General features: G+C 41.3%; 1 protein-coding gene across 1 annotated transcript in view; it reads right to left on the bottom strand.

Annotated features, from left to right (window-relative positions):
• Positions 1-19,704, bottom strand: part of MYH15 (myosin heavy chain 15) — a 144,754-nt gene that overhangs the window by 87,814 nt on the left and 37,236 nt on the right. Inside the window, exons 13-15 of the mRNA XM_065913562.1 lie at positions 11,449-11,567; positions 6,581-6,730; positions 5,830-6,000 (exon numbers count right to left, since the gene is read on the bottom strand). Of these exons, the coding sequence (XP_065769634.1) occupies positions 5,830-6,000; positions 6,581-6,730; positions 11,449-11,567 (440 nt within the window). The remainder of the gene's footprint in view (positions 1-5,829; positions 6,001-6,580; positions 6,731-11,448; positions 11,568-19,704) is intronic.

Genomic DNA, 19,704 nt, shown 5'->3' with positions numbered 1-19,704 from the left:
AAATTGAGGGCCCAGTCAGCAACCTTTGTCTCTTAAGGGCCTTACAGTGAAGCTGTTAGACTTTGTGGGCCATAGAGTTTCTGTTGCTCCCTGCCATCAACTTGGCCATTTCAGTCCTGAAAGCAATTGACAATATGTAAGTAAGATGGTTGTGATGATGTTGCATTCAAACTTTACTTCCAAAAACAGGCTTCAGGCCGGATTTGGTCTGCAGGGCCACAGTTTACTGACCCCTGATCTAAACACGTGATAGTGTTAGAGACGGGGAACGGTCACTGAAACGTGATGTGGGTGTTAGCAGACCTGGGCCACAACTTGCTGATGGATAGAATGCGGGGTGAAGTAGAAAGAGGAAGGATGACTGAGGTTTTGGTTTGAGCAAATGGGTGGTGGACGTTGCCATGTTTGGTGAGGGAAAGATCAAGGATTCCTATATTTGCAAATCTACTTGTGTGTTTATATGGTCATTTATCTCCTTCACAGATATTTTTGAAATGCCTTCTATGAGCAAATCACCGTACCAAACACTTCCAGTTATAACAGGAAAGTCAGACATGGGCTCTGGCTGTAGAGCATCTAACTGGGCAGACAAGACATGCACATAGTAAGCAGCCTATAAAGTAATAGAAAATGTCATGAGAGTTCCAAGATACAACCATGAGCCCTTGGCCCAACAACATAAATTTCACGATTCTCTACCAACCCATCTACCCAAGAACCACAAACTCTCAGATTTGGGAGAGACCTTACAATTCTGGTCCAACCCACCTAAAAGCTCATTGAATTCCTTTTACAGTTTCCCTCTAAAAAGTAGGCTAACTTAGGCTTGAATATTTTCATGGAAAGAGAACATACCAATATCGAGTTAAGGCTCTGGCTGGGTGATATACAAGAAGAAAATTTGTTTGTAGTTTAAAATCCTTTGTTTTAAATTATGCCACTGGAGCCAGATGAATGGGTCTAATTTGGATGATTAGATACTTGAAGAACATGTTTTTGATCCACCTGAGTCTATCATTCTAATGTACAGACTATGGTCTTCTACCTCTTCTGTCTAATCTCAGACTTAGAACCTGCATTTTACAGCAAATGCATTCAAGGACATTCCATCAACAACTCTTGGACATCTGGCACATATTGTACAACTCTTGTACTCCAGCAGATCATCTTCCCTCCCAAGTATCCAAGTGGGGAATGATGTAGTGAGCAAATATGCCAAGTATTGCTCCTGGCAGCATTGACCTGGTGGGTTCTTGACAAAGTGATAAATGTGGAGGGGAACAAGGAGGAAGGAAAATCTGATAACACTGAATAGTTGAGTCACCAAGTCTTGGAGGTGTGGAGTCCATTTTGTACCTCATATTTTCCTGCCACAGAAATAGTCAACCTTTCATAAACACTAGAATGAATCACGTGAAAAATGTAAGCATCTCCTGGGATGGTTCATGTTAACAAGAAGGACAGGCCAAAGCCTCACAGCAAGCAGCAGCCCGTCTCCAGGAAAGCCACCTCCCATATATGAGGACTGCCATGTCCCTGGGACTCCAATGAAGCCATCTTCTGTTTGGGGATGAAGGGATGCTTTATGCAAAGCAAGTAGATATCACAGCTCAAAATGTAACAATTAAACCACTGAGGAGGGAAAAGCTCTATTTCTTCAGGGTCTTCTCCATTTCTCCAATGCTTAGGAAGTATAAAACTTTTAATAAATATGAGGCCCTCTAGCAAATTAATCTCCAAATAGGTCAGGGAAAGAAGTAATTATGTTCTGCCTCATAGCATCAATTGTCCTCTATTGCACAGTAAATGGCCTGAGTCAGTTGCCCTGACTCTGAACATTAATGTTGTAACCTCTCCCTCTTCAAATATTATCAATTCAACCCTCCTCTCTTTTACATCTGTCACTTTCTTGCTATTTCCATTTCCACTATCCCGATTCAAGGCCTCTATTCCTCACTTGCTGTAACAGCTTTTTAATCACCCTAACTCTAGTCTTTCCTCCCATTCCTGACCCCATACACAAACCCACCAGAGTAAACCCAAGCATCTCTGACTACCCCATTACCCAGTGCGGAATCCTCTCTGGCTCACCATCACCTAAAAATACGTTATAAATTCATTAAAATCCCTTCACAGCCTGACTCCCTTTTTGTAAATCCTTCCCTCTGAATATTTTAAACTCTCATCAGATTTTTAACTGCATCCACTACTTTCCTGTTCCTAAGCCTTTACTCTTGCCCATCCCTCCACATGCTCACTGTCTTCCTCTTTTCACCTGTTGAAATCATGTCCATTTCTTCAGATCCAGCTGAAATTTTCCACCTTTTCCACCAGGCCTTCCTATATTCCTGCAGCAGAGGTGATATCTGCTCTTCTGAGTTCTGTGAGCCTTTGTGGCTTTACCACATTTATCCTGACATATTTTTACATTTATTAGACTTACAAATCTCCTGTTTGACTGCATACGTCTTAAGGGCAAGTGCTATTTATAACAAACGCTTAAGTTTTACACATTTAATTCAAAGTTTTATACACAGTAATGAAGTATTAGGCCTAAAATTAAGGTCCAACATTTTGTGTGTGGGCTTTGACATCTGGGCAACACCAGGAGAACCGAATCACAGGTTCCCCTCCCCACATGCTCCTGTGGGTTACGTCCTCCGGGCTTGCAACACACTTTCTCACGGGGACAGGCACAGAGCCCGCTGATTCTTGAGTAGGGACTTCAGTTCCCTACCAGTCCATGGAATTGTTTAAACAAGCCCAGCACATCCTCCAGTGGGAATCCCGGGTCACCTCACCCTATTATCACCACAAGGCCTGCCTTGCACAGCTCAGCTCTCGATTACTCATTCTGCTCCTACAGGCAAGTCCCGTGCAGCCCCTCCCGGCATGCAGCACCCTCCTCCCCAGCCTGTGAGGATGTGTGACTAGGAAGCTGCTGCCCGTCTCACCTGCCCGCCGCCGGGCATCCTGTGGTCGGCCATTCCCATCACCCTGGGAGAGGAATCCCGCCCTCACCACTGGGGTGGCAAGGACGTGATCCAAACAAGTAGCCGCTAAATACACTTACTTCTTAAAAGCTGAAAACTAATAAAGTTTTGGTCTTCAGACATCTTGCTAATTATATCCTCAGCTCCTTGAGTGCCAGGATGATGCGTCTGGTTTGTATTTCTCCCAACACTTAGTAGAGTGGGTCCTGAGGTGACTAAAATCTAGGTCCTCAGCAAAGGGATTAATTGATAGGTGAACACAAAGACATACAGCTTTGGGCTTTGGATGGGCTGCTTTACTGTGGGCAGTGGTTAGGCAGAAAGTAAATGTTGTGAGGGAAAACCACAAGGCAACATGTTTAAAGAAAACAGTCATATGCATTCAAGGGATAACTAACTAGATATTAACATGATTAATTTTATTAAAAAAATACCAGAATTAGCATATCTAAAGAACTCTACTGGGGAAGTGGCAACACTCATTGCCAAGATGATACCAGAATCTAAAACTATTTTAGAACCTTCTCTGGGATATCTGACACCTTTGACTATTGGCACATGGAAGTGACCTGTAGTCTGACTGTGGGTCATTGCATAGAAACAATCATGAGTTATCTAGCTAACTCAGGCAAATTATGTGAAAAATAGGTAATACAGCTAGGATTAAAAAACAGTTAAGATGATTGGTATTGAAGTCAATTTTCCCCTGATGACAGTAAAACTCTAACAATTTATCCTAATCCCCATCTTGTGAGGGACTTTTTCCAAAATGGCTGAATTACTGAAAGAAGGATGTAGCTTCTCAAGGTGACTCCGCTGCAGGGGCAACAGTTTTTCAATGTATAATTTTGGATGTACTTGTTTAAAAAAAAAAAAAAAATCTCTTTACCAAAACCTACGTAAAATCATAAATATGTAATCATATGTTAATATTTAATATGTAGATTACTGATGTTCAAGTTCTAAACAAACTAGAATAATTCAAGTAATGAGGTAAGTGTAAGTTAATCCTATAATAGATCTGTTCACTGCATATTTATAAAAGGAGGTTACTGTATGCTTGAAGACCAAATTAACAAAGTTGGCATGAAAACGTGTTTTTTAGCTTGATATAAACTTTTTTATAAATATAAAAACTCAAAACTTATATGTATTAAAACTTTTTCCTTATAAACACACAGATGTATTCTATATTTTACATGTAGTGATGTATTTTAGTTCCTTTGAACTTTGAAAAGTTCCCATGATGCAGTCTGTTTCAAGGAGGGAGTTTGATCATTAATATTTACTAAAAATTTCCTTCATGTAGACTGAACAAACACAATGATCTTTTCAAAATATAGAATCATTTCAAGAAAGGTTTTAGTATTCCACATTTGCCTGACCTGAACCTTTGAAATAAATCACAGGAAACCAAACACTTATCTTTTCCTTTTATCATTTACTCATTTTTTCCCCTTGTTCTATCATATCAGTAGAAAGTACAGGAAAATTATATCAGTGTTGCTGGTGTCTTACTTAGAATAAGTTTGTCATAAATAAGATAATAGACTTCAGATCAACTACATTTACAGACGTATCAAGAGTTGAATAATGTCTGCATCCCACCTTCCTGCCTGAATACAATGTTTTGTCATATTTAAAGTAAGTAGATTTTACAGGTGACAACTGTCCAAAGTTAAAGCTGTCCCTTGAAGGAGCTCCAGTTCTGCTTCGTTTCCAATTAGAAAACGATAACTCTAATGATGCCATCAAACATTTCCCAGACCATGGACAGTTCATTATTATCATTATTTTTAATCAACTCACCAGTTGGTTCATTATCATCATTTTTTGAATCAGCCTGTCCCCTCCCCAGGAAGATCACTGGTTATAAAATGAATTAAAATCAATGTGATGTCCATGCCTGTTAAGAATAATGGCTATTTTCAAAGATTTAGTTTCATCTAAAGATCTAACATGTAAAATGGATGGGACGGTGATTGATAAAATCTGGGCCCCCCAAAAGACAGTGAGAGGTTCGCCATCCTCACCCCTTTCTGAACAGGGCTGCTGAGAATCAAATGTGAGACCAAAGCATAGTTGTCCAGACCAGTGTGCAGAATTCACTGTAATCCACAACTACTGCAAAACACAAGGCCACACAGCTGCTCACACCCCACCATGCTTGCTCCCTCGGACAAAGCCCCAGAAAAACCATGCTGAACTCCCCCAGCAAGTCTGGTTAATCTTTTCTAGGGCACATGGAAAGATTTCAGAGTATGGGAACATCACTGAATGTGGAAACCATACACTGCAGCTAATTTACTAATAAGCCATGAAGTATTGTCATAAATTACTTAAACTAACTGGTACTTGTCCAATTAAATGAACAAACTACATCCTGCAAGGTAGCGGCCTTGAGGATTTATGGCGGTTGTTTGTTTGCATGCTAATTTGCCAAATTTCGTTAAGCTGCTCTGGGTCTACTCATTCACCTTATGTTAATCAGCCAGGCCCTACACTGTTCATATTTCCAGCTCTGTGCTTTTCCAGTCAAGAGCGTGACCATTTTTAATCTCAACAAGCTTCCTCACGCATTAGCGGCGGAGGCCATGCATGAGCAGTAAATGTGTAGTGACGGTATGAGCTGGAGATGATGGAGTCGGTAACTGATGTGGGCGTTTAGTTAGGACGCCGCAGCGCTGCACAGAAAATCCCTTAGAAGAATGTGTGCAGAGCTCTCCTGCCCCCTTTCCCGTCCCCTTGACAGAGCCAGGGACCTGCCACGGGTCAACACAGCAAGCAGGGCCAATTCTCCTTAAGCAAAAATGGATGAGGGAGAAACATGCCTCACCTTCTCAACAAGATCCACGCAGGCTTGCAAATCCAGGCCACAGTCGATGGGCACCCAGTCAATGCCTTCTCTCCTGTATTCCTCTTGCTCCAAAACCAACGTATGCTGATTGAAGAACTGTTGTAACTTTTCATTGGTAAAATTAATGCAAAGTTGTTCAAGACTGTTATACTTCAAGGTTGTGATTAGAAATAAAATTGAGAAAATTAGTAATTATTGGAGGTGATGGATATGTTAATTAACTCAATTGTAGTGATTATTTCACAATGTATATGTGCACTCAACAAGTTGTTCTACTTAAATATATATTTTTAATTGTCAAATATACTTCAATAAAAAAATAAAATAAAATAGAGATTCACTTGGAAAATGTAAAAACCATAACCACTATTGTATGTTGGCAAATAAACCCAATAAGTAAAAATTGCTCAATTATATTCTTGACGTCCTTCATATATATCTGCAAATTAAGATTATGATAGGAAATTAATATTTAATGATATTACAATTCAAAATCATAAAAGATGTCTTAATTTACCTTTATTTAAAGCTGAATTAATTTCTTAGCACTGCTAATTATGATTTTTATTATTTGTTAATATTAATAATAGCTTTTTCCAACCACAGTAGCTGTTTAAGTTTGCCCAGAATGATTCTCACCATGCGCTTACTACATCTTCTGACATTCAATTCACATAGTCTAATCCTCTTGTAAATATACATCAACTTCACTCTTACCAGATATACTTACATCAAGCATCTCAAAACCAGTGATGTCAAGAATGCCAATGAAGAACTGTCTTGACAGCTTGGCATCCAGGACCCTGTTGATGCGTGCCACCAGCCACTTAAACATTCGCTCATAGACTGACTTAGACAAGGCGCCAACGGCATAGGTCACCTGCAAACCACATCGGGAGGATTCCTTCGCCTGACAACACTGTTCGTTTTGACCCTGGGCATTCCCTATCAGTAACCACCTTCTAGGAAAGCCAGCATATACTTATCCGCTTTCTGTGGTTATAACTTTATGCTGAAGATAAGGGGGAAGGAAGAAAGACGCAAGGGCAGGAATAAAGCGAGAAGCGAGGGAGCGCGGAGGAGAGGGGAGGAGAGTTACGGGAAAGGAGGCGAGCCGCCCGGTGCCTCCCCCACCCAACGCTCCCGCGAGAGATTCATGTTCCTACCGCTAAAGGACCAAACCTCCTGGCGTAGGGGGGGCAACATGTTGTAAAACCTTGCTGTTCAGAGTGTGGTCCTAAGACCTGCAGCTTCGAGATCACCTGAGAGCTTGTTAAAGATGCCAACGCCCAGTATCTCATCCCAGACCTCTGAATCAGAATTTGCACTCTGGCACAATCCCCTCTGACTCCCACACATCATAAAGTTTCAAAAATGCTGGCAGATATATTATCTGTGGTGAAACAGACCACCAGCCCAGGTGGGATGCATGAGTCAAGTGCTCGGGCCTGGTGGGCTGGGAAGACCCAGAGGAATTGGGTGGAGAGGGAGGTGGGATGGGGGACCGGGATGGGGAATACGTGTAACTCTATGGCTGATTCATATCAATGTATGACAAAACCCACTGAAACAAAAAAAAAATGCTGGTAGAGTAGGTTAGGAATATGGCATCTCTAGCCCTTTCCTGCTGCTGCTAATAAATTGCACAACCTTTGGTAAGTGACCCAATCTCTCTAGGCTGCAGGGTCTTCCCGAGTTATTGCTCTTGAAGATTCTTTCCAGCCTTAGCTTCCACCTATTTTATTAGTTCCCAGGGCTGCCCTCAAATCTGCATAGGGAAAACGGCAATTTAGTGCATCATTCTGACTCAGACTCTCCTACTATAAAACTCAGGCTACATTTCCCCTCCCTGGAGGTATGGGGCAAAGGCGCTCTCCTAACCTACTGGGGACAGCTCCAACCTCTGCGTGCGATGCTGCGGCTTTGCGGATGTAGCGCCTGCTGCCGTGATGCGCAGGCGCCGCTGTCGCAGCAGCTTTCTGACAGACTCCAAGGAGGAGTGAATTTCAGCTGGACAGTCTCCAAGCCTGGCAGGGGAATGCGCTCCAACGACTTAACATTTAAAATAGGCCTATCACATCCATCCTTCGGCTGCCCAGGACGCTGCGCGTAGCAGGAGCCAGTTGGTGTCTGGCGGTGATTTAGTTATGAGTCACCCACTCCCTGATCAGTTATCTTGAGTCATTTCCACAGTAATCCATAAGCCGGATGGCATCACAGTTTTTTATTATTGGCGTCAAGAGCACACACGCACAAATAAAGCACCGAGAATGATTTTTATCCTCCAGAGCATCGAGGAAATCACTCTCTGTCTACAGCAGTCACTTTGAAAGTTTAAAAAGAACATGACTAACTTGCTCACCCGCTTTTAATTCCCTAAATACTTAAGAAGTGGGAGTGAGAGAGAAACTGGCCACAGGTGGGGAGTAGTGAAAAATGGGAAGATAGCCTGAAATTGTAGCAGAAGAAGAAATGGGTGGGATGATGTCTGATGAATGAATTAATAAACCTGGTAATCCAATATGCTGCTCACCAGCGTATCATCATTTTCAATCACTTTCTGTCCAATGAAGACGGAACGAGGCAGGCAAATCTACACTTCCACTTTTCAGAGGTTAAACAGACTCATGACTGAGCTCTCTTTAAAATAACCTCAAAGACTTTGATTACTTGGGGGTCAACATTATAGGACAGAAAACAAAACTGAAAAGAAGTGCAGTCAAATAGCTGTATGTTTAACCACCCCGATCCCCGCCTTCCTCATCTGTGAAATAACAATGTTAAAATATGCTTGTCTCATGGTTGTTGGAAGAGATTTCATGAGACAGAAGACATAAATATACATAGCACAGTACTTGGCACTTAGAGTCCATCCAGTAAATGCTGGTTCCCCCTTTCCTACCCTTTCTCCACTTTTATCACTTCCTCATCCTTGATCCAGTATTTACTGTCCATGTTGCTTTCCGCAGTTAATCTTTCTAAGTTCACTGGCTTTAATAAAATGGAAGCATAAATAAGGTCAACTTTGCAGACTGGCTGTTTGATTGAATGAACTATGCATACAAAGCACACGGCCCAGCACCTGCAGTGGGCATTCGGTAGCTGCTGATTACTATTATTGTTTGGTCATCATTAATCTTTCTAAAGTAAAATAACATTTCTAATAAGCATAGTTAGAACTCTCCTAGAATCTTAAAATACTAGACCTGAAGAGCCTTGGTTCCTGATAATCATGTATAGTGGCTCCCAATTCAAGATGGCACATCCCCCACCCAAGGGAAGGGGGCATTTTGGAACAGGTCGGGCATTTTCCCATCATCAGTGACTGAGAGTGTTGCTGGCACTTAGCACCTGGGAGCAGGCATGCAAAATTTCCTTCAATGTGTGGGACACGCTCATGCATGAAGAATTATCTCCTTTAGATGCCAATCATTGCTCCACTAAGACCCACAGAAAAACTTAACCTCTTCATGGGGTGCTCAGGGAGATGGAGTATTCGACCAAAGTCCCAGAGTTAGATAGCATAAGAGCCAGAACTAAGTTTTGCATAAAGTGTTAACACTGCAAGAATTTTCGCCATCTTTTGCAATTGTCATCAACGGAGCACATACATCTCTATTCTTAGCAGTGACAATTATCTCTATAAAGTCAGTAGAATTCCTAAGAAAACCCTTACAGTGTGCCTTCTCACTCCGTCTTCAGGAGACGGAGGAAAAGAGAGTACTCCAGCAAGAAGGTGGGGAGGGGAAGGGGGCACGGGGGTGAGGGCTTTCTTTCTTTTAATGCTGAATAATAATATATTAGCTTGCTTCACTGATTCCATTATAGGAGAGGCTGGTGTGGTAACTCAGTCCCCGAGAACACAATATTAAAGAGACGAAGGTTTGATTTCAGTCCTCCTATGGGCTCATTAGTTCTACACTGAGCGAGTCCTTGTTCTATAATCATAGCATGTCATGCATGCATGTGGTGGTGAATGTCTTAAAAGGCAAGAAGCTGCCAGACATCTCCAGCCTCGCTACGAAGAAATAGCTCAGCTACTTGTCCCACTGAGCACAGGTGAACATCAGCCAGGATTTCATTTATTTTAACATTTACGGAGTACCTACTGCTTGCAGGGCACTGTGCTCGATGCTGGGGTACTAAGAGGAATCAGACACAGTCCATGGCCTCGAGAGCTCAGGTCAGCAGGGAGGACGAAAACGCAGGCAAATTGTTCCCGTAGCGTTGATATTATGGTGGAGATAAGCTTATTAGTTATAGAGTAAGATGAACTAGGAAATTGATTTCGATTAGTTGTTGAAATATTTTAATGACAGTCCCACCAGATACCTTTCTATCAACATATAAAAGAAAGAGAGTTTATTGTTGTCAAAACAACTGTCTTCTGTCACAGAGTGGCACATTTGTCTATCTCATTTTCAGATTTAGGATGTATACAGAGTAAGACAGTCTAAATGTCACCTGAATACTAGCTGGGTGTCCTTTGGAACGTTACTTATGTTCCCTACCCCTCAGTTTCCTCAACTGGAAAAAACGCAAGTATCCTCGCCTTACCTGCCTCTGAGTTTTCTTGTAGGAACGGAAGGAGATCATACGAATGCGTTTTACACGTCGTATGTGCTCAAACCGCTTTCTCTTTCAAGAAAGACTACACTTCTCAGCCCCACAGGAGCTAAGGAGAGAGTTTGACTAGTCCTCACCACTCAAATCTTACTAAAAGTGGTATCGCTTCTGGCCCCAGGCAGTTAGACTGTGTCTACTTTCCACAAATCACTGTTTCCCATGTGGCAATGCTGGAGGCCGTGCGTTCCAGACGGCCTGAGGACAAAGTTGAAGAAGGCGGTCTAATCTGTACTGGGCTTGGTAGGAGTAAGAAATAATGCCTGTTTTATCCTCACTAGGATTTTACTGTGTATGTTACTGTAGCAGGGCTTGTCTCATACCTGCACGTTCCAGACGTCAATTATTATTTTGAAACACACTGTCGTCTTTAAATGGTCTCACTAGTTGGCTGTCCTGTGACTATTGACTGCACAGCCTCAGGATCAACACTTCTCAGAGCACTCATATTCTATCATTAAGATATTCTCCTGGATACTGAACAAAACCTATATGACCTTCCATATTTCACTTTGGTTCTCATTTTTCCCCCTCTCTGAATGCTAACTTTGGCATATGTGCTGAAATCCTTTCTTAATGAATGCATCTGATAGCCTAAAAAGTCAATATTCCAAATAGGTGATAGATTTCAATTTACCAATTTTACTCATGTCAGAAACTGTACCTTTAAGAGCCTCTTAGCTATACCACAAAGATATTTATTATAAAAAGTAAAGGACTTCCCTGAATCTGAAGAGACTTGTTGCTTAAGGGGAAACTCAAAATGGTATCTTTCAGACTAGAAAGACTCTTAACACAAGAGCATTCACTGTGGTGTACATCACAGATGAGAACAGAATACTCATCATAGTAATTCTTTTTCACTTTTTTATAGAAGCCCTTGTTACAGACATCAGAAGTTGAAAAATACACAAATAAAATCAGTGTACAATTAGTATAAGAGGATAGAATCATAATACTCTGGAAGCAACTTACCTGTTCTACATTTTGACTTCTAATAACATATTCATTACCAACTTTGATTCTAGGATGGATCAAGCCCTTCACCAGCTCAGAGGAGTTAATGCCCATGAGGAAAGCAGCCTTGCCAGCATCTGGTCAGAAGAAAGGAAGGAAAAGAAGAGAAGGAGGGAGGGAGAGAGGGAGAGAGAAAGTAGAAAGAGGAAAGAGAGGGGCGAGAAGAAGGAAAACATTGTTAAAGTTCAATCTCCGCTAGAGCCCAATAGATAACCCAGAAGGTGGAAAGATGGTGTGGTTAGAATGATGTAGCAAGTAAATTGTAGTTCTGAAACAAATTCATGGACCCTAAGTGATCCTAAAAGACTCTATTTCTTGTAAATGCCAATCAAAATCACAGTGAAATGCCACTACACACTCATTAGAACGGCTAGAATCAAAAAGACAATGAGTGTTGGTGAAGAAGTGGAGAAGTTGAAAACTTCACACACTGCTAGAATGTACAACGGTTCAGCCACTGTAGGAAACTGTTTGGCAGCCAGAAGTTAAACATAGTTACTGCAGGATCCAACAATTCCACCCCGAGGTATACATCCAAGAGAAATAAAAACATATGTTCACACAAAATAGTTGTACACAAATGTTCCTAGCAGCATTACTCACAATGGTCAAGAAAAGGAAAAAACACAAATGTTCATCAACTGATAAATGGATAAACAAAATGCAGGATATTAATTCCACAGAACATTTTTTTAACTACAAAAAGGAATGAAGTATTGATGTATGCTACAACATGATTGAGGGTTGAAAACATCATAGTAAGTGGAGAAGCCTGACACAAAGGGCATATATTATATGGCTTTATTTATATGAACTGTCCAGAATAGATAAATCCAGAGAGACAGAAAGTAGATTTGTAGTTGCAGGGCTAGGACAAAAAGGAACGGGGAGTAACTACTTTTGTAAACAAGCTCTCTTTTCGGGAATAAAGACGTGTTAGCCAAACAACCTTCTGAATATGCTCAAACTCACTGAACTGTGTATTTTTAAAGGATAATTTTATAATATGAGAATTATAGCCCAATTAAAAAAAAAATCTATTTCTTGATATTGGTCCTCTTCTGAAAAGAATTATTCATCTGAAGAGGATGAAAATGACATTTTCATTATTTGCCTATTTCCCCCTTCTACATATATATATTTGTAGCTCCTTTCAATGGAACCAGAACTTGGACCAGATGGTTGGGTAATTCAACACCTATCAACGGAAGCCGGGACACTCGCCCGGTATCTCTCAAACGCCGCTCCTCTTCAGCGAGTCTCTGCCCCACAGCGCCCTCTGCTGCCTAACAAGAAGACTTACAACCCACACCATTGTTCTGATATAGAATGGTATTTTTTTTCTAAGGAAAGAAATGAAGAATGAGTGTTATCAGAAGGAAAAGTAAATAAGCATGTATCACATCAGGTGTTAAAAAATGACAATAACACGAAAGAATGCCACAGGCGAAAAGCTATAAACACAGTTTAAGCTGCTTATTTTTTTCAGTTATCAAACAAAAGGAATATGTTGCTTAGCTGAAACCTCTCTGCTGTCTCCCATGTTATATGAATCCTGAGATATATATCTGATGTAGTCACTCCACAAAGTTAATGTCTTAGAATAGAAGGAAATGCAGTCTTTTCTTACTTCATTAAGAAGTACAAAATTTCCTGAGCAATGACCATAAATAGAAAATAAATCAAAAACAAAATGCAATTAAATAGCTATATGTCATCTGTATTAACAACATCCATCCTTTTTGTGGGGCCTTTAAAGTTTTCACAAAGACTACAAAAGCTTGAAATGTTTGATTTACTTGTTAACTAAAGGAAATAGCAACCCACTCCAGTGTTCTTGCCTAGAGAATCCCATGGACAGAGGAGCCTGGTCGGCTACCGTCCTGGGGTCACAAAGAGTCAGACACAACTGAAGCGACTTAGCATGCAAAGTCAATATATACTATACATTGTAGAAATGTATCTACAAATTCTATCTACTTCTTATCAATGATAATGGCCTAGGAACTCCATTGCTATGAAATCTTTCAAAATGCAAAGACTGTTTGGGAAAATAAGTGGAAAAACCAAAAGTAGAGCAGACATGCCGGTTCTATACTGAGTTGTTCTAGTTAACAGCACCATGTTTGGAGACAAAGTTCTGATTATTTCAAGTTGAAAAGCCAAGGGGTCAGAATCATAGACTTTTTGAGCCAAAGGAAAATTTGAAGAGCATCTAACCCAAAATGAAAATATTTCAAAGGAAGGGAGAAATGTAATGTGCCTGATGAATCTGAGTGGAGCTGAACAGTAACCAACAATGTGAAAAATGAACAATTCCACAATATCTGTCCAGGAAAAATGGACAGGACTTCAGTTCTCTATGCTTTGGAGGCATTCAAATGGACAATGTAGGTAATAATAGTCTCAATTTCACACAATCTTTTTCCACTGTTAATGACAGTTCTTTGAGTCTATGTTCATCCATGAACAAAGGAAACCCAAATTCTCTGTAGTATCCCACCGTAAGCTCTAATAGAAATAGCCTTCAGTGTTACAGAATTATTTCTCTCCCACTCCAGAGACATTCAAGGATCTGCAGACAAAGGGGTAGTGTGCCTTGGATTTATCCCAAAGGCGTACATTAAACATCACATGTTATTCAGCTTCTTTATTTTTTAACAGAAATAACAGTTGTCATGTTCCCCTCCTCAAAATTACTTCCTTTGCATTAAAAATTTATAGTGTCACAACCTAGATGAAAATAGTGTAAACTGGTGAAAAACAGTTCTCGTAACATTCAGGAGATGCCGTCATGAAGACAGCACCACCTGTAAACGGATTTTCATTGTGTGACCTGATGTGCTCCCAGAAGAGGCTTTATAAAAATCCCCCCAAAACAAACATCATTTTATAGGACCTGGTGAATCAAACCATGAATTTTAACCGGGTTGTACCATCTTACCTGGGAGAGGTTTAGCTAGCAGGGGTTCTCAAACACTGTGGGTTTGAGATGTGGGTCAGGATGGCCTGGAGAGTTCATAAAAGATCAGAGCACTTGCTCGCTGGAGGAGGTTAGGGTTTACTTTTAGCATTTCACCAGGTGACTCTGATACACATGAGGGTACGAGGGGTGGAGAACAGTCCTTAACCCTGGCTGCACATTGGGGTCACCTGGCAGGTTGTAACACAAGCCCTGATGCCCGCATCCACCCTCAGAGGTTGATTTCCTTTGGTCTGGGTAAGGCCTGGGCTTCAGGAATAGAAAAGCTCCCCCAGTGATTCTAATGTGCGGCCAAGTCTGAGAACTACTCTCTAGAGAACGGTGTCCAGATCTGGCAAGTTTAATTGGAAGATGGAGAGAACAATTCTGATGGCACCTGAAAACAGATAAGGAAGCAGAGAAAAACAGAGGGACAGTTCCATCCCAGTGCAGTCTGATATGTAAACAGCAAGATACAAACAGAAACGAAATCCAGTTTTGTCAAATCACAATCTGGCTAACGTGAAAAAAAGGTTTTGAAAATGACCTTCAATCATCTTATATATAAGGTTTCTGAGCTGTTCACACTTTTTAAATTTATTGAACAATTTCTGAGCACTTGCTATGTGCAAGGCCTGGTACCAGATGCTATGGTAAGAGGATAGATAAATAAGACAAAAATCCTTGACATTAAGGAGTTTATAATCCATGACAGTAAATAAAACAGGCAAAAATAGCAAGTCAGTAAAACAACTGTCTATAAGAGACAAACTATAAGTATCATCAGTTTGAAAGAGAGAGAAAGATCTCTTTTGGACTGCATGAACAGGGAAGATTTCAAGAAAGAAGCAACATTTGGTCAGAGCCCTGAAGGATGTGGAGGGTTTTGATGGGCAAATATGGGAGAACAAGCATTTCTGAAAGAGAGAACAACATGACTTCAAGGCCCAGAGGAGGGCAGTGCAGTGATGGTCAAAGACGGCAGATTGGACTGAGAAGTTAGAAAGTGAGATAAACAGAGGAGCAGGTGACTTGTGGCCACAGGAGACACCTGATACCTCTGGAAGGTATTATTTAAATAATGGGCTATATTAAAGGGGCTTTTAGCAGAGAAATGGCAAATTAATCAGCATAACAAATTAATGGCAAATTAATCAGAAAGATTAACTTTGTGGAAGTGTGCAAAGCAGACCAGAGGGAGACAATTACAGAAAGTGAACCTACTGTGGGACAGTGGAGTGCAAGGTGCTGAAAAGTCTAAGCTCGTAACAAGAAAGAGCAAAAGGCCGAGAAACACGAGGAAGACGTTTCTAGCCTGAGAAGCAGAGAGAAGGGCAGTACTGTGGATATGAAGAGAAGTCAATGGTGATACATCACTTGAAGAAGATGATACACTGCGTCTTTGCATGCAGAGTTTAGGGTAGCAGGAGAACGTGCAGTAGAAAGTTAGGAATGTGGGACTTGAACTCAAGAAAGAGGTAAAGCTAAGACTGTCCCCTTTGGTTTGGGGCCCTTCCTCTTTTCACTCTCTTTTCCATCTGTCCAGCTCCTTCAACTACTTCCTAAATGATTAACTGGAAGAAAATTACCAAGGCTTAATATATTAAGAGCCCTTAGAAACCAATAAGAAAAAAAAAATCTGTGCCTCAATTTTAAAAATGGGTTAATGATTGAAACAAAAATTTAAAAAAGAAACAATGTAAATAGGTGATAGCCTACACAAGTGTTAGCTTTATTAATACATATAAATAAAATAAAACCTGGCTAATTGACAAGAAGAAAACAACTGTTAATATTGATGAGTATAGTGACAAAGTCAGTCAGTTAGGAAAAAAAAAAAAAGCATAGGATATGTCCTACGACATTAACTGACGGTCCCTGAGCAGGTAGGATTCATTTAACAAAGAATTAATTACTACTATGGTAAGTGCTACATATAATACAGGGCCAGCCACTGTATTAATGCCTGGAAATACAGCAGTGCGCACCAGATTAGACCCCTGCTCTTACGGAGCTCCCATCTGATGGAGATTGGGGAGTAAGATAGCCAGTAAAAAGCAGCTGTTATGAATGACACAGACAAAGATATTCAGAGTAAGGAGGTAGAGGATGATAAGAGAGGTGGGGGTTGTCACGGAAGAGTTTTCTGATGAGGTGACAGCCAAGATGTCACCCTGCCAAAGTGAGGGAGTGGGCCGTGAGGATACCTAGGGAGAGGCCCAGAGAGCAGGAGGAGTTGGTGAAAAAGTCCTGCAACAGGATTGCTCGAACACTCCCAGAGGAGCCGAGAGATCCGTGGAGTGAGCGAGAGGAGTGAGAGGTGGGGGGAAGGGCAGGTGAGGGCGCTGCCCCTGATCCCGCTGAGGCGGGTGGGTCCACGCCAAGCGGTCCTGTGACACCAGACGGATGGCCTTGCGCTCAGCACAATTCTGACACCAGCCGCCAGCGACTGCGTCAGATTCCACAGGCTGAGTTCAGTCCTACTGACACAAGACTGCTCCCTCCACTTCTAATACCAAATGAAGCTCCAGGTTGTTGCTGAGGCTACTGACCGACCAGCTACAGTTGGGACACCCTACTTGGGTTCAGTTAATTTGCTAGATTTAATTTTCAAGGGATTAGATCTGATAGACACAGTACCTGAAGAACTATGGACAGAGGTTCATGACATTGTACAGGCGGCAGGGATCAAGACCATCCCCAAGAGAAAGAAATGCAAAAAGGCAAAATGATTGTGTGAGGAGGCCTTACAAATAGCTGTGAAAAGAAGACAAGCAAAAAGCAAAGGAGAAAAGGAAAGATATTCCCATTTGAATGCAGAGTTCCAAAGAATAGCAAGGAGAGATAAGAAAGCCTTCCTCAGTGCAAAGAAATAGAGGAAAACAATAGAATGGGAAAGACTAGAGATCTCTTCAAGAAAATTAGAGATACCAAGGGAACATTTCATGCAAAGATGGGCACAATAAGGGACAGAAATAGTATGGACCTAACAGAACCAGACGATATTAGGAAGAGGTGGCAAGAATACACAGAAGAACTATACAAAAAAGATCTTCACGACCCAGATAATCACAATGGTGTGATCACTCACCTAGAGCCAGACATCCTGGAATGTGAAGTCAAGTGGGCGTTAAGAAACATCACTACAAACAAAGCAAGTGGAGGTGATGGAATTCCAGTTGAGCTATTTCAAATTCTATAAGATGATGCTGTGAAAGTGCTGCACTCAATACGCCAGCAAATTGGGAAAACTCAGCAGTGACCACAGGACTGGAAAAGGTCAGTTTTCATTCCAATCCCCAAAAAAGGCAATCCCAAAGAATGCTCAAACTACCACACAGTTGCACTCATCTCACACACTAGTGAAGTAATGCTCAAAATTCTCCAAGCCAGGCTTCAATAATACATGAACTGTGAACTTCCAGATGTTCAAGCTAGATTTAGCAAAGGCAGATGAACCAGAGATCAAATTGCCAACATCTGCTGGATCATCAAAAAAGCAAGAGAGTTTCCGGAAAAACATCTATTTCTGCTTTATTGACTATGACAAAGCCTTTGACTGTGTGGATTACAACAAACTGGAAAATTCTTAAAGATATGGAAATACCAGACCACTTGACCTGCCTCTTGAGAAACCTGTATGCAGGTCAAGAAGACACAGTTAGAACTGGACATGGAACAAAAGACTGGTTCCAAATTGGGAAAGGAGTACGTCAAGGCTGTATATTGTCACCCTGCTTATTTAACTTATATGCAGAGCACATCATGAGAAATGCTGGACTGGATGAAGCACAAGCTGGAATCAAGATTGCCGGGAAAAATATCAATAACCTCAGATATGCAGATGACACCACCGTTATGGCAGAAAGTGAAGAAGAACTAAAGAGCCTCTTGATGAAAGTGAAAGAGGAAAGTGAAAAAGTTGGCTTAAAACTCAACATTCAGAAAATTAAGATCATGGTATCTGGTTCTATCAATTCATGGCAAATAGATGGGGAAACAGTGGAAACAGTGTCTGATTTTATTTTTGGGGATTCCAAAATCACTGCAGATGGTGACTGCAGCCATGAAATTAAAAAACGTTTCCTCCTTGGAAGAAGAGCTATGACCAACCTAGACAGCATATTAAAAAGCAGAGATATTACTTTGCCAACAAAGGTCCATCTAGTGAAGGCTATGGTTTTTCCAGTAGTCATGTATGGATGTGAGAGTTGGAGTATAAAGAAAGGTGAGTGCCAAAGAATTGATGTTCTTGAACTGTGGTGTTGGAGAAGACTCTTGAGAGTCCCTTGGACAACAAAGAGATCCAACCAGTCAATTCAAAAGGAAATCAGTCCTGAATATTCATTGGAAGGACTGGTGCTGAAGCTGAAACTCCAATACTTTGTCCACCTGATGTGAAGAACTGACCCATTTGAAAAGAGAACTGACTCATTTCCTGATGCTGGGAAAGACGGAAGGCAGGAGGAGAAGGGGACATGAGATGGCTGGATGGCATCACCACTTCAATGAACATGAGTTTGAGTAAACTCTGGAAGTTGGTGATGGACAGGGAGGCTGGCATGCTGCAGTCCATGGGGTCGCAAAGAGTCGGACATGACTGAACTGAACTGAATTTTCAAAGGCTCACAGAACTCAGAAAGACACTTTATGTACTAAATCAATGATTTAGTATAAAAGAATACAATCCAAGAATAGCCAAATAGGAGAGATGCCTAGAGAAAGTTATGGGGAAAGGGTGCAGAACCTCCACACTCTCTCCAAGCATGCCGATCTCCCCAAATTTCCACAAGCTCAGCAACCCAAAAGCTCTCTGAACACTGTCCTTTTAAGATTTCATGAAGGCTTCATTACATAGGCATTGACCACTGGTGACTGAACTTCATCTCTAGTCCCTCTCCTCTGTCCTGACAGAGATGGGACTGAAAGTTCCAATTCTCTAATCGCATGGTTAGTTCTTGTGGTCACCAGACCCCATCTACAGGCACAGTCCAAAAGTCACCTTGTCAACATAAAATGCACCCTTATCGATCTCATAACTCAGAAAATTCCAAAGTAAGAGCTCTGTGCCATAAACTAGGAAAAAGATCAAAGAAAAATTTCATAGTATCAGTCCCAATAGGGAGATGGGATTAGAGAGAGATTTGGAGAGATATCAGAAAAGACAAGGAGGCTATACTGAAGATTGGGAGCCACTTGTGAGAGGAGGGGATATGGGATATGGGAAGGACCATTGCTGGCTGCTCCGTGCA

The sequence above is a fragment of the Muntiacus reevesi genome, chromosome 21, assembly GCF_963930625.1.
Source record: "Muntiacus reevesi chromosome 21, mMunRee1.1, whole genome shotgun sequence".
Lineage (NCBI taxonomy): Eukaryota > Metazoa > Chordata > Mammalia > Artiodactyla > Cervidae > Muntiacus > Muntiacus reevesi.
The sequence above is the reverse complement of the archived record's forward strand: the minus strand, read 5'-3'. Positions and strand labels throughout refer to the sequence as shown.